Genomic DNA, 15,023 nt, shown 5'->3' on the forward strand with positions numbered 1-15,023 from the left:
GCTCACTCTAGTGGCAACAGGAGGTTAGAGGGTGACCCCAGAAAGGCTCCCTCGTGTGCGCCATGCCCTCTTACTGCCATTCCACAACCTTCCCTCCCCAACTGCCCACATTGTGTTTGCCCTTCCCCCTCACTGCCATTCCACCACCTTCCCTCCAAATTGCCCGCCTCGTGTTCGCTCTTCCCCCTTCACTGCCATTTCACCGCCTTCCCTCCCCGTTGCCCCCATCGTGTTTACCCTTCCCCCTCACTGCCATTTCACAGCCTTCCCTCCCCATTTCCCCATTGTGTTCGTCAACCTGATCCTTGCCTCACAGCCCACACCTGGCTGAAGTGCTAGTCTCTGAAAGTGGAGGTCTGCATGAGTACCACAGCACGTGGTGTTCCTCAGGACAATGAAAGCAAAGAGAAGGTGCAGCGTTACGGCAGGTATGTTCCACTCACCTCGAAGTTACCAGCGAACTGAGGTTTGAATTGTGCATGCTGCCCTTTCTTAAATGGGTTTGAGACTGACATAATTTCCCACTGGTATGACGGAAGATTGGAAGGTGTGACAAGCTTCTGGCGAGCAATTGTTTTAATGAGCATTCATCACATGTTAATGAATGCAAATGGTTTTTGTGCCACAAATCGGTGGGTTAACCAACCCGCCACGAACACACCGTCAGGGGAATTGCAACTCGTTTTTACGACGGTGGATTTGCGACTTTTTGCCTCCTGCTGGATTCTCCGCTCGCTCCCACCATGAAACACACCACAGGCGGGATGGGAGAATTCCGGCCTTTTTATCTGTCTTCACAGAGGAAGATACAAAATCTTCCCAGAAACAATGGAGAACCAAAGGACTAGTAGGAATGAGGAACTGAAAGAAATTAGTATTCGTGAATAAGTAGTGCTGGAGAAATGAATGAGGCTGATAGTTGTTAAATTCTCTGGACCTAATGATCTACATCCCAGAGTGTAAAAGATGTGGCTGTAGAGATAGTGGGTGCATTGGTGATTATCTTTTAAAATTCTAGAGGGCAGAATTTTCTGGTTGGCATGCGGAGGCGGGCCCGACACGTAAAATGACACGTGATGACGTCGGGCGTGCATCCTGACATCACCACACACCATTGGGATATTTCGGAAGCCGGGCGTGCTATGAGTGCCGAGGCGCATTCGCCATTAATTAACGGGCCCATTAAGGCCCTAGAGGCAGCAATTGAAGATGATATTTCACAGCCGGTGCGATTTTCAGTGTGTTGCACAGGCGCAATGGGCAGGTGGGTAGGCCGCATTTTTTAAAACCTCAACCACGTTTGGGATAAAATGCGAGTTGTTTGTACTTTAATTTATTACTTACTTTTACTTGCTTGTGTGAACAGGACAACTTCATTACGCTTCAGAGCTGCTTTGACAGAATTAACAGGCTTCAGTTCAGGACTCTGGGGGAATCATAAAACTTGGGGCCTTCCAGGTATCAGACAGCCTTCCCTTACCCTGGGAATGGGGATTGTAGTCTCTGCTGGAGGCACTTCCCCTGAGGAGGAAGAGGGGGCCAGAAGGGGGAGGAGGCCAGGAGTCCATATTCAGCTTTCAGAGGAGAGCCACATGTGGGAGGATAGGCCCAGGCACAAGGGGCGCAGGGCCAACAGGAAGTCCAAGGCGGAAGGGGCCGCAGATGACGTCGTTATCCTGCTGCCAGGGTTTACAGGCAGCGATGTAGCTACCTCAATGTGTCTAAGGTGCAGTGCTAAAGGAGGCTCTGAGACTCCAGTGAGACAGTGACCTCCATCTGTCAGATGATAGGCCCTGAGACCAGCTCCAACTGTGTGGGTAGACACCACATGCCAGAGGCGCTGAAGGTCACAGTGGTCCTCAACTTCTATGCCTCCTATTCTTCCTAGGGGTCAGTGGGTGATCTTTATGGAGTCTCCTAATCAGCTGTCCACAGTTATGTCAAGCTGGTGATAGAAGAGCTGTTCAGGTGTGCATTGACTTTCATTCACTATCACACAGGAGAGGCCAGCCAGGCAGAGCGAGCGAGCCAAGCTGGGGTCCCCCACGTCTAGGGTGCAATTAACTGCACACATGTGGCCATCAAGGCGCCAGTGGATGAGCCCGGTGCCTTCATCAACAGGAAGGGCTTCCATTCCTTGAACGTGCAGATAGTGTGTGATCACAAGATGCAGATTCTGCAAGCCTGTGCAAGGTACCCAGGCAGCTCCCACGATGCCTATATCCTCAGACACTCCCAGGTGCCGGGGCACTTCATTACTCCAGCCCGGCTGGATGGATGGCTGCTGGGTGACAAGGGCTATCCCCTCAGAAGGTGGCTCATGACTTCTCTCCACCATCCAAGAACAGAGGCTGAGCAGCGATACAATAGGAGCCACACCTCCACAAGGGCTGTGGTGGAGAGAACCATCAATCTTCTCAAGATGCGTTTCCGATGCCTGGACAGCTCATGGGGAGCACTCCAGTATCCCCCAGATTGTGTGTCAGTGATTGTGGTTGCATGCTGCGCTCTCCACAATCTGTCACTGGAAAGGGGGGACGCAGTGGAGGAAGGAGATGTTGATGCAGCTGCTCTAGCAGCAGACGATGAGTCCAGTAATGACTCCGAGGATGAGCATGGTCAGGAGAACACTGAGGGGATAGATGCCGACCTGGGCAACCTCCAGGGAGGCAGGGACACCCGGGAGGCTTTGATCCAATGCTCCTTCAGCTAGCCTACCAAAGATGAATCACCACCAGGGCTACATACTCGATACCTGAGAGCAACATCTGCTTGGTCAACAACATGGGGCAGCATTTTCCTGTCGTTAAGTGGGGGGCGGGGCCTGCTCACTGACGTGTAAAATGATGCGGGGTGATATTGGGCGGGTGTCCCGACATCACCGCATGTCATTCAGATATTCAGTTTGGCGAACTGTCAAAGGCCTGTTAAAAAGTAATTAACTGAGCTGCCTGTCCAAAGTTTATTATTTAAATTTAAAAATTTTAAATAAATAATGGATATTTGTCACATAAATAATTTGACAGTTTCACATGAGGGGATATGTCCTTAAATTTTTTTCCTGCCTTTATTCAAATTTCCATAACTTGAACAAATTTCCCTGAGACACCTCTGTGCCTCAGGGAGATCTCTGTGCAGGGAACCATTCAGGGAATTCCCCTACGCTCACAGGGAGCGGCACATTGGCTCGCCCATGTAAAATGGCGGCACGGCGCCAATTGGGGGTACCGATTGGGTTTGTATCTGCCCCCGCTTAACCCCCCCCCCCCCAATGGGGGGAAATTTTTGCCTATGAGCTATGTGTCATTTCAATAAAGCTCAATGACAAACAAGTCACTCAGGGGTTCCCCTTCACCTGCAGATCTAATGAAGCACCCAGAAGCTTGTTGAGAACCAAAACATTTAATGATTGGCAACTTGGCATACAGAAATCAAAGTACATTAAAAGGTGTTGAACAGCACACCTACTTAAAAATAACTTAAAAGTGGGGCAAAAGAAAACCACTAGCGATAAGCCCGTGTTGTGCCTAAAGCGATTGATGCTTACGCTTGTGGGTGCTACGTCTAGGTGCTGCCCGCTCGCTGGCACCAGCATTGGAGACAGCCTGTTCACTCTGCTGTCCTGTTGGCCTTGATAACCTTGGCGGACGTCCTCTGGCTCGTGGAGCCTGTGCTGGCCCCGAATCACCAGTTGCTGCAGCCTAATCAGATGCCATGGTCACTTGCAGAGGGATAGAGGAGCTGTTGCCTTCATCCGGAGCGCCCTGAGAGGAGCCCGCAGAGATGACAGGCAGCTCACGAGCCAACGTGAGGTCACCTTGGACTTCCCTGCTCACTACTGATCACTGAGCTGGGATACTGGGTGCCCAATCCATCTCCCACACTGACAGTGACCACCTGAGGTCAATGCCGCTGTGAGGGCTTGCAGGTCCGAGCACATCCCCAGGAACCCCTGATTCAGCTCCTGGAGGAGCTTCTCCATGAGAGTCGCCACTCTCTCCATACAGGAGGCAGTGCGCTCGGCCAGGAGGGTCATTGCAATGCTCATTCTCCACAAGGACTCCTCCACAATGGAGACCATGGCACGCATTCCCTCATGTGTCTCCGCCAGATCTTCCCGCACACCCCGCTGGACTTCCAACATCTGCTGCCTCAGGGACAACTCCAGAGGCACATCATCAGCCATCGACTGAGCATGTTCCTAGTCCCCAGCAGTCCTCTGACTGCCGACGCCCTGGGCATCTCTGACTCCACTAGCACCTCAAGCGAGTGTGAAGTGCCCTCACCGCTGTGCACCGAGATACTATCCGCCGATCTAATGCCCATCGAGGTGTTGGTACCTATGCTGGTGCTTGCCTGGCTGAGGGAGTGTGACGCTGGTGCGTTAATGTCTTCTGTGCCCTCAGGGGTCCCTCAGTCTCCTGAGTCCGAGCGTGCTCCGGTGAGGCTGAAAGGAAGAACAAGGATATTTGATTAGTTGAAGTCGTTACACTGTTAATGTGCATGCCTGGCCCCAGGATCTGGATGCGCTCCTCCTTCCATTATCAGTGGGGATCCCATGTTGGAGGCTGAAATCAATAAACAGTCAACAATGGAAAGTTTGCACTGACAGACAGTGCACGGCAGTCTTACCTCCCAGTGACACCCCAACCTCACCACGGTCGCTTGACCTGGGCACATGGTGCCTCTCCAGCTCCAGTGCCCCCTGCTTGTAGCTGGTAATGATGAGAAGGCGGGGCTGCCCTCCGCCAGTCCGCAGCTGCTCTGCATTGTTATGGGATGTCTTCTCCTGAAAGGAGAGAGGAGCATTGATTAGTCCACCCTGCACCTGCATTGCCATTGTAGCCTGGACAATCCCACCTGAGGAACACCTCACAGGGTTCAGCTGATTGTGACTCTGGGGCTGCCATACACTCACTCCAAGCTGCCAGGGCTCACCCCATTGCCAAGATGCTGTCTCCATCACATTTGCCACTCACACTCTAAAAACTTTCAAACCCACGAACACTACTACCTAGATGGACAAGGGCAGCAGACAGATGGGAAGACCGGCACCTGGAAGTTCCCCTCCAAGTCACCCAGCATCCTGACTTGGAAATGTTTTGTTGCTCCTTCACTTGCTGGGTCCAAATCCTGGAACTCGACCCCTAACAGCACTGTGGGTGTTCCTGCATCACATGTAGCCAATCCAGAAGGCAGCTCATCACCACCCTCTCACGGGCAACTAGGGATGGGCAATAAATGCTGGCCCAGCCAGCAAAGACCGCATCCTGCGAATGAATGAATACAAAAACAAAAATTCTGAGCTTGGGTGGAGGGAGAAAACTAACTGCTGTGCTAAGTGACCCATGCCAATATGGTACTCACCCTCCCGATCACAAGAGGTCATTAAACCACTTGCAGCACTGCACCCAGGTGCGTCTTACCAAAACGTGGGAGCTGACCTGTGAAGCCACCTCCTCCCTGGCACATTTTGTTAGGTGGGGGGGGCCTCCTCCTCCTGCTCCTTGGCACCAGGATCTCTCTCCATGCTGCCACCTCCTCGAGGAGGGCAGCAAGGCACTCATCTGAGAACCTTAAGACCGACTGCCCCACCGACCTGCGCTCCCACCTGGCCTGCTCTCCGAGGATGTTATCCATCATGCTGCTGAGCGAAATCAGCAGCAGCCTTAGGACAGCTGCCTGCACCATTTTTGTTTAGGCCACCTGATCGCCATTGGACCCAGTGGTCATTGGCCTTCTGCCGCCGCCTGTCCCTTCTCACTGATCGCAGGAGCTACGATTTAGACTGGGCAGGCCTTAATTGGCCTGCCCACCTAGGTGGCGATCGGCTCCACGCCCGCCTGCTCCCACTGAGCCCGCCCACCATACGAAAAATCCTGCCCATTGATTCTGGAATGGTTCCAACAGATTGGAAGGTAGCAAATGTGACCCCACTATTGAAGAAAGGCGGTAAAGCGAAAACAAGGAAGTATAGATCTGTTAGCCTGAAATCAGTAGTAGGGAAAATAACAGTACCTATTATAAAGGATGTGATAAGTGGACACTTAAAAAATAATGAGCCGATTCAGCAGAGATTATATGGATTTATGAAAGGGAAATCATGTTTGACAAACCTGCTGCAGTTTCTTTGAGGATGTTACTAGCAGAATAGATAAAGGGGAACCAGTGAATGTGATATATTTGGATGTTCAGAAGGTCCCATACAAGTGGTTAGTAAACAAAATCAGAGCATATGGGATAGGGGGTAATATACTGGCATGGATTGAGAATTGATTAATGGACAGAAAAAAAGAGTAGGAATAACCAGATCATTCTCAGGTTGGCAAGCGGTGATTAGTGGGGTACTGTAAGGATCAGTGCTTGGGCCCCGGTTATTCACAATCATATCAATAATTTAGATGTGGGAATCAAATGTAATATTTTCAAGTTTGCAGATGACACAAAACTGGGTGGGAACATGTTTGTGTGAATGCTGCAAAGACCATAAGATGTAGGAGCAGAAGTAGGCCATTCAGCCCATTGAGTCAGCTCCGCCATTCATTGAGATCATGGCTGATCTGATAATCCTCAACTCCACTTTCCTGCCTTTTCCCCATAGCCCTTGATTCCCTTACTGATTAAAAATCTGTCTATCTCAGCCTTGAATATACTTAACGACCCAGCCTCTACAGCCCTCGGCCATAAAGAATTCCACAGATATACTTTCCTCTGACAGAAGAAATTCCTTCTCATCTCTGTCTTAAATGGGCACTCCCTTACTCTGAGATTATGCCCCGTGGTCCTAGACTCTCCCAAAAGGGGAAACAACCACTCAGCATCTACCCTGTCAAGCGCCCTAAGAATCTTATATATTTCAATAATGTTGCCTCTCATTCTTCTAAACTCCAATGAGTACAGGCCCAACCTACTCAACCTCTCCTCATAAGGAAAATGCCTCCATACCCAGGATCAACCTAGTGAACCTTCTCTGGACTGCCTCCAATGACAGTATGTCTTTCCTTAGATAAGAAACTTCAAGGGAATTTGGACAGGTTTAGTGAGTGAGCAAAAACATGGCAGATGGAATATAATGCGGATAAGTGTGATGTTATCCACGTTGGTGGGGGAACAGAGGTACAGGGGATTTCTTAACTGGTGAGAGATTGGGAAGTGTTGATGTCCAAAGGAACCTGGGTGTCCTTGTTCAGGAATCATTAAAAACTAACATGCAGGTGGAGCAAGCAATTAGGAAAGCAAGTGGTACGCTGACTTCTATCACAAGAGGATTTCAGTGCAGTAGCACTCATACTCCCTTAGGAGAATCTCTTACTTAGTTGTACCCTGATGTAGGTACCCACTAGGACCATGACAACTGGATCCTTCCCCTCCCACTCCAAGTTCCTCTCCAGCCCAGAGGGGATGTCCTTAACTCTAGCACCAGGCAGGCAACATAGGCTTTGGGACTCATGCTCTTAGCTGCAAGGAACAGTATATGTCCCCCTATCTATACTGTCCTCCATTACGACTATAATCCTTTTTAATCCTCTTACTTGAATGGCTTCCTGCACCAGAGTGCTGTGGTCAGTTTGCTCATCCTCCCTGCCATCCCAGGTTTCATCCACACAGGCTGCAAGAACCTTGAACCTGTTTTTCAAGTACAAGGGCTAAGGCTCTTCTTGTGCTACCTTCTGGATTCCTATAACAACCTCACTTGTAGTCATATCCTCCTGTCATTGACCAGGGACTGAATATGAGTTACCTATCCTAAGGGGTGTGAACAAATTGTCCAGGTAACTTTCTGCTTCTTTGATTCATCGCAATGTCTGAAGCTCTAATTCTAGCTCATCAATATAGAGCCAAAGTTCCTCGAGCTGCAGACACTTTCTGCAGATGTGGTTGCTATGGATCACACTGGTGTCTACTAGCACCTGCATGCTACAGTTGCAACACATCACATTTTTGTCATCTTTATTGTATTTCATTTAATTGGGGTTTCAAGTTTAGAAATATCACAATGATTAGTTGTAATTATATTAAGTAATTTAACTAGTTAAACTGTAAATTTAATACAGTATCATCCTGGTACTACTTTAAACTGTGTCCCCAGTTTAGAGAAAAAAGGAACCTTAAAACGCACTTACCTGCTTACCAAATTAATGCCTCTGGATTTCAGGTCTCTAGTCTCGTTGTGTCTTGCTCCCTCTCTTGAATCACTCCTTATTCTGCAAATGGACAGAGCAGCACATCTACCCTCATTGCACTGAATTCCCTCACTCACCAAATTTCTGAGTTCAGTATTCTGTCTAACAGTACTCTGTCAAGCTGGTCTCCATGCTCCATTGGCCTGTGATCTCCTTATAATATTCCCATTATGTTCCAAGTTTAGTACCGGTGGCATATTTTGAAATTTTACTCTGTATTCCAATATCTAAGTGGTTTCTGTAGAGCAAAAAAAAACCGCAGTGGTCCTAGCACTGACCCTTGGAAACACTCCTGTCTACCAACCTTCCAGTCTGAAAAACAACCATCTACCATGACTCACTGTTTTCTGTCCTCAAGCCAATTTTTAAATCCAATTTGATACTGTCCTTCCTTTTCCATGAGCTTCAATTTTGTTAACCAACCTTTTATGTGGTACTTTGTCAAATACTTCCTAAAAATCTATATAGACAACATACAACCGAATTTCCTTCATGAACCTTCTCTGTTACTTCATCAAAAAATTCAATTGGATTAGTCAAGCACAGTCTGCTTTTTCAAATCAGTGCTGACTTTGCTTAATTAACTCAAACCTCTCCAAATGCCTGTTGAGTTTTTCCCTGATTCTTGATTCTAAAATCTTGCCCGCTTCTGATATCAAACTAACTGGCCTGTTTAGCTGTTAGGAATGTCCTTGCACACTTTCTTGAATAAGGATGTTCACATTTTCCACTTTCTAATCCTCTGGTACCTCCCCTGTATCGAAGGAAGATTGGAAGATTATTGTAAGCCCTTCACTATCTCTACACCCTTTAGCAACTTGGGATGCAGGCCAGTAGAGACTTATCTGCTCTGATCATAGGCAGCCTTCCCAGTACCTCTTCCTTCTCAATTTTCACCCCATCTCCTATTACCTCTATTATCTAAACTTCTACTGATATTTTATAAAATTCCTCAGAAAACACTGATACAAAGTACTCATTAAATATTCCAGCCTTGCCCTGCACCTCTGAGCAACTTTCACCCTCTTTGTCCTGATAGCACCTACTCCACGTATGTTTGCATATTCATCTCTCACTACGCACTTACTATTTAAATGCTGGTAGAAGATTCTTTGTGTTCCCTTTTCAGGTTCACTGCCATTCTATTCTCATACTCCCTCTTTGCCAGTGTTATTTTTCTCTTCACTTCTCCTCTCAACCTATTTTATTTGGCCTGGCTCTTGCTTGAAGAATTTGCCTTGGCCCACTTGACCCAACTCATTTCCCAGCACCAGATCCAGCAATGCCTCCTTTCTAGTTGGGCCAAGAACACACTGATCAAGGAAATTCTCTTGAATACATTTCAGAAATCCTTCCCTCTCCTTATCCTTTAACACTATTGTTATAGGGTGGCTGAGCTGTGCTAGTAATGATAGAGTTGATCTGCAGACACTTCTCGGGTGGAAACTTTTAAGTTTATTTACAATATACTCAGCAGCAACTACACGTGCTTTCAACTCCACTCTATTTCTACATTGACTCTGAGGTAGCCCACACTACTCTCCTATTGGTTACTACTGATCATGTGACCTTGCCTAACAAGTATTATTCCTAAAGGTACATTACAGACTAAATAAAAGCATAATTACTACAGCTATTGATAGTTGTGTAATTCAAGTACCCCAGCATCACTGCTCTATAGTTCTTGTTCATCTCTGTGGTTTTCCCTGCAGATTTGTTCCTCTAGCTCGTTCCCTCTCACTATTTGGAGGCCTATAAAATCCCCAGTAGCATGATCATGCCTTCTTTGTTTCTCAGCTCTAACAAAATGGATTCTGGACTTGATTTATTTACTAGCCTGTGCATTTAACTCACTTATTGTCACATTAAATTTTGGACCACAAGTATATTGTGAAAATCTGGTTGTTCAACTGAACCTTGAGGGGCTCAGCATGATCGGTGAGTTACCTGGAGTCACTCTGTGGACGAGGTTTTTTTTGCTGGTCTCTGTGCCCTGGGGAGCAAAACGTGGACAGAGCTGCACCCTGAGGAGTGAGCCCTGGACAGAGAAATACTCGGGGATGAAGAACCCTGGGCTGAGCTGCATCTGGACTCTAACACACCCAAACAGAACTGCACCCCTTAAAGAGAAACTTTGATAGGGCTGCACCCCGGGGAGCGAACCCCGGGCAGGGCTGCACCCCGGGGAGCGAACCCCGGGCAGGGCTGCACCCCGGGGAGCGAACCCCGGGCAGGGCTGCACCCCGGGGAGCGAACCCCGGGCAGGGCTGCACCCCGGGGAGCGAACCCCGGGCAGGGCTGCACCCCGGGGAGCGAACCCCGGGCAGGGCTGCAGCCCGGGGAGCGAACCCCGGGCAGCGAACCCCTGGTAGGGATGCACCCCGGGGAGCGAACCCCGGGCAGGGATGCACCCCGGGGAGCGAACCCCGGGCAGGGATGCACCCCGGGGTGCGAACCCCGGGCAGGGATGCACCCCGGGGCGCGAACCCCGGGCAGGGATGCACCCCGGGGCGCGAACCCCGGGCAGGGATGCACCCCGGGGCGCGAACCCCGGGCAGGGATGCACCCCGGGGCGCGAACCCCGGGCAGGGATGCACCCCGGGGCGCGAACCCCGGGCAGGGATGCACCCCGGGGAGCGAACCCCGGGCAGAGCTGCACCCCAGGGAGTGAACCCCGGACAAAACTGCACCCCGGGGAACGAACCCCGGACAGAGCTGCACCCCGGGGCGCGAACCCCGGACAGAGATGCACCCCGGGGAACGAACCCCGGACGGAGCTGCACCCCGGGGAGCGAACCCCGGACAGAGCTGCATCCCGGGGAACGAACCCCGGACAGAGCTGCACCCCGGGGAACGAACCCCGGACAGAGATGTACCCCGGGGAACGAACCCCGGACAGAGATGTACCCCGGGGAATGAACCCCGGACAGAGATGCATCCCGGGGAGCAAACCCCAGACAGAGCTGCACCCCAGGGAGTGAACCCCGGACAAAGCTGCACCCCAGGATGCGAATCCCGGACAGAGCTGCACCCCGAGGAGTGAACCCTGGAAAAAGCTGCACCCCGGGGAGCGAACCCCGGACAAAGCTACATCTTAGCAAGACGAGTCGCTGAGTTGGTGTCTCCCTCTCTGGATTCCATCCCGGAAAAGGTTTTTTCCGATTCCTTATAAGGCGATGGCGGCTTGAATGAGGTAAGCGACTGTGAGCTCAGTGCCTTCCACCTCAGCCAGTTCACTAACTTTCCTCAACATTCACTGTTAAAGATCAGCAGCAAGTAGCAAAAATGGGGAAATCAGGTCAGTCTTTTCACATGTATTTGGATCATTGCCCCTTTGTTTATTTTACATTTGTGAATTTTAATTTACTATTTCAGCTTCTAAGGAGTTTTCCCGTGAAGTTTTAAAAACTCACAACGATTACAGGAAGAAACACGGTGCCTCTGGATTGAAACTATGCAGCAAACTTTGCAAAGAAGCACAACAGTAAGTAAGCTCCTTGCTAATGTCTGCAGTGTTTGGTTTTGGATGCTCTGCTTGTCCTGACTCTCTCTCTCTCTCTCTCTGCAGATATGCTGAGGCTCTGGCCAGTACCCGGGTCCTCAAACACAGCCCGGAATCCAGCCGGGGACAGTGTGGAGAGAACCTCGCTTGGGCATCGTATGACCAACCCGGTGAGTACAGTAACAGGAACTTAACCGATAAGGCCTGTTTTTTTTTAAGCAAAAGGAAATGTGCCAATTCATGTCGGAGATGATTTCACACTGAGTAAAAATTGCACGCTGGGAGTGACCCTGGAGTCCCAGCCGCCTTCACCATGCATCTGCCAACCAGCCCTGTCACCTCATGTCGTTGTTCCCTGCCAGTTACATTTATAAGTGAAAACATATTAAAGCACATTATCTGAAGAATGGGCATGTGACTGGAATGATGGGTTATAGTGAACAGGATGTCAAACACTGAGCTGGAATTATACTGCAACATTGTACCACAAACATTGGTGCAGGTAGTCAGGTCGGGGATGGTGGGGGGTAGCTGGGCCAGGGTAGTCGAGTTTGGGGGGATAGTCAGGCAGCATTAGAGGAGGATGGAGTCAACTACTCTGGGTTGGAAGTTGGGTCAGGAGTTAGTTTGGGTCAGGGGGTTAGTCAGTTTGGGTCAGGGGGTTAGTCAGTTTGGGTCAGGGGGTTAGTCAGTTTGGGTCAGGGGGTTAGTCAGTTTGGGTCAGGGGGTTAGTCAGTTTGGGTCAGGGGGTTAGTCAGTTTGGGTCAGGGGGTTAGTCAGTTTGGGTCAGGGAGTTAGTCAGTTTGGGTCAGGGGGTTAGTCAGTTTGGGTCAGGGAGTTAATCAGTTTGGGTCAGGGAGTTAATCAGTTTGGGTCAGGGGGTTAGTCAGTTTTGGTCAGGGGGTTAGTCGGGTCAGGTCGAAGGGTGGTCGGGTGGTTGGTGGGGTGTGATTGGGGGGCTGGTTGTGTAGTTACCCAAGTGTTAGACTAGGTTTTAATTTGCCTAATATTTCCTGGGTAACTACCCTGGTAAGTACCACAGAACTGGCCGAAGCCTCTGACTCTAGCTCAGAGTCGGACACTTACACGAAGGGTCCCGGGTAGCAGGGAAATTGCCCATTGCAAGTTTGAAGTTCCCAGGCAATCCCCATGTAGTTTACACATTAGGACTTCCACAGGGTCCTTACGCACACCTTCAATTGAATGTCCAGTCTCCGATGATCCAGAGACCAGAAGATTTGGCCATTTATCATCCAGAGTTCATTTTTGGGGTAGCCAGTTGAGATTGGGCAGATAAACTTTTCAGCCAAATTTTCATTGTTGTTCCAAGTTTCAGGAGCGGTTTCCAATTTTAGTTTCTATTAAGCTAATGATGAGATCATTATTTTGATGAGTTGACTCTGTTTTCTGTATCCCTCTTAAGGTTGAAGTGCTAGTTAATAAATTCTGCATGGCACCCTGGTAGTGTACATCTTGACTATGATGTGCCCATTTTCGCCACAACTCCATGTTTGAATCCCTCTAGTCAGGTTTCTACCCCTGTCACCGCACTGAAACAGCCCTAATCAAAATCACACATGAGACTCTTTGTGACTGGCTGTGGTGAGCTATCCCTCCTCGTTGTTCCCAACTTGTCTGTAGCCTTTGACATGCTTGACCACTCCATCCTCCTCTCATGCTGTTCCAGCTGGCTAGCACTGCAGTTCCATTCTTTATCTATCCATTTGTAGCCACAGAATCACTTGCGTCTTCTAAACCCACTTACACACTGTTACCTCAGGTACCTCCCCCACCCCAAGGATTTATCCTTGGCCCCCTCCTACTTCTAATCTCTATGCTGCCTCTCAGTGACATCATCAAGAAACACTATGTCGTGTTCCACGTGTATGCCAGCAACACTCAGCTCTACCTCAGCACCAGCTCTCTTGACCCCTCATTGTCTCTGATATGTTATATTGTCCAACATCCAGTACTGGATGAGCTGAAATTTCTTCCAACTAAATTTTGAGAAGACAGGAGGCATTGTTTTCGTTCCCTGCCACAAACTCCATTCCTTAGTCACCCACTCCATCCTTCTCCCTCGCAACTGTCTGAGGCTGAACCAGACTGTTCACAACCTTGGTATTGCATTTGACCCTGAGTTGAGTTTCTGACCACATTTCCGCCTATTTTCAGCTTCGTAACGTCACCCAATTGCTGCCTCAGCTCATCGGCTGCTGAAACCCTCATCCATGCCTTTGTTTCCTCTAGATTTGACAATTCTAATGCTCTCCTGGCTGGCCTCCCATTTTACATCCCACATAAACTTAAGCTCATCTAAAACTCTGCTGCCTGCATCATAAATCACACCAAGTCCCGATCACCTATCACGACTATACTCTATGACTTACATTGCCTCCCAGTCTGACAGTACCTCTGTTTTAAAATTCTCATCCGTGCTTTTAAATCCTTCCATGGCCTTGTCCCTCCTTCTCTCTGTGTCCTCCTCCAATCTGATAATCCTCTGCGATCTCTCCGCTACTCCAGCATGTGTGCATCCCTGATTTTAATTGCTCCAGCATTGGCAGTTGTACCTTCAGAAGGCCCTAAGTTCTGGAATTCCCTCCCTAAGCCTCTGTGTCTCTACCTTTTTCTCCTTTAAGACACTCCTTAAAACTTAACTCTGTGACCAAGCTTTTGATCGTCTGTCCTAATATCTCCTAATGTGGCTTGGTGTCAAGTTTTATTTTAATAAAGCACCTTAGGCTATTTTACTATGTTAATGGTGGTATAAAGTGCAAACATGCCTTGTTGTTAAAGCTGTTCTGGAATAGGAGGATGTGAATTTGCACGTGAAATATTCTATATGTTGAGTTCCTGATCCCAGTCCTGCCTAATTACATAATGCTATATATCTCTGGCCTTTTCATCTTCAAAAATGTATCCACTTGTTTCTTGAACCCACTCTTGTTGTAAACATGCACAAGTATCTAAGTTAATACTGCTACTCTTTGGTGAGTGGTTCTCAAGGTTGGAAAGGCTAATGTTGTCAAACGCCAGTATGTTGCTGTGTTGCCAAGATTCATTCAGTCCATGTGATGCAGGAGTTATTACCATTTTGTTTTATTTGTTTGGTTAGTTTCTGACTTCCTCGTGGCTTGTCAATTTGCCACTGCCCTCATCCCTTCTCATTGACCTTTCTATCCTCGATCTCTTGCATTGCTTTAGCCAAACTCAGTGAGGGACAATACCTTCTTGTCACTTGTGTCTCGAGCCCTCTGCAACACCTTGATCTGAAAACTGCTTTCAGTAGTTTCAGCTGTTAACTGTCTCATTTTCCAACCCTTTTAGTCCATTCA

The 15,023-nt window shown here is 48.9% G+C and overlaps 1 protein-coding gene and 1 long non-coding RNA gene across 4 annotated transcripts in view; one reads left to right on the forward strand and one right to left on the reverse strand.

The window, feature by feature from the left end:
* Nucleotides 1–3,915: 3,915 nt before the first annotated feature.
* LOC121276450 lies at nt 3,916–8,321 on the reverse strand. The gene is made up of 3 exons (XR_005942658.1): nt 8,124–8,321; nt 4,633–4,789; nt 3,916–4,447 (listed from the first exon to the last, which is right to left on the reverse strand). It is a non-coding gene; the product is annotated as an uncharacterized LOC121276450 (long non-coding RNA).
* Nucleotides 8,322–9,978: 1,657 nt separating this feature from the next.
* Nucleotides 9,979–15,023, forward strand: part of glipr2l (GLI pathogenesis-related 2, like) — a 51,417-nt gene continuing 46,372 nt past the window's right edge. Inside the window, exons 1-3 of one of the 3 annotated variants that reach the window (XM_041184864.1) lie at nt 9,979–10,121; nt 11,559–11,667; nt 11,752–11,855. In XM_041184864.1, coding sequence (XP_041040798.1) covers nt 10,115–10,121; nt 11,559–11,667; nt 11,752–11,855 — 220 coding nt within the window. In that variant the 5' untranslated portion in view covers nt 9,979–10,114. Of the gene's footprint in view, nt 10,122–11,355; nt 11,482–11,558; nt 11,668–11,751; nt 11,856–15,023 lie in introns of those variants that run through there. The other 2 variants (XM_041184865.1, XM_041184863.1) reach the window with 2 other exon arrangements.

The sequence above is a fragment of the Carcharodon carcharias genome, chromosome 3 (genome assembly GCF_017639515.1).
Source record: "Carcharodon carcharias isolate sCarCar2 chromosome 3, sCarCar2.pri, whole genome shotgun sequence".
In the NCBI taxonomy this organism is placed as follows: Eukaryota; Metazoa; Chordata; class Chondrichthyes; order Lamniformes; family Lamnidae; genus Carcharodon; species Carcharodon carcharias.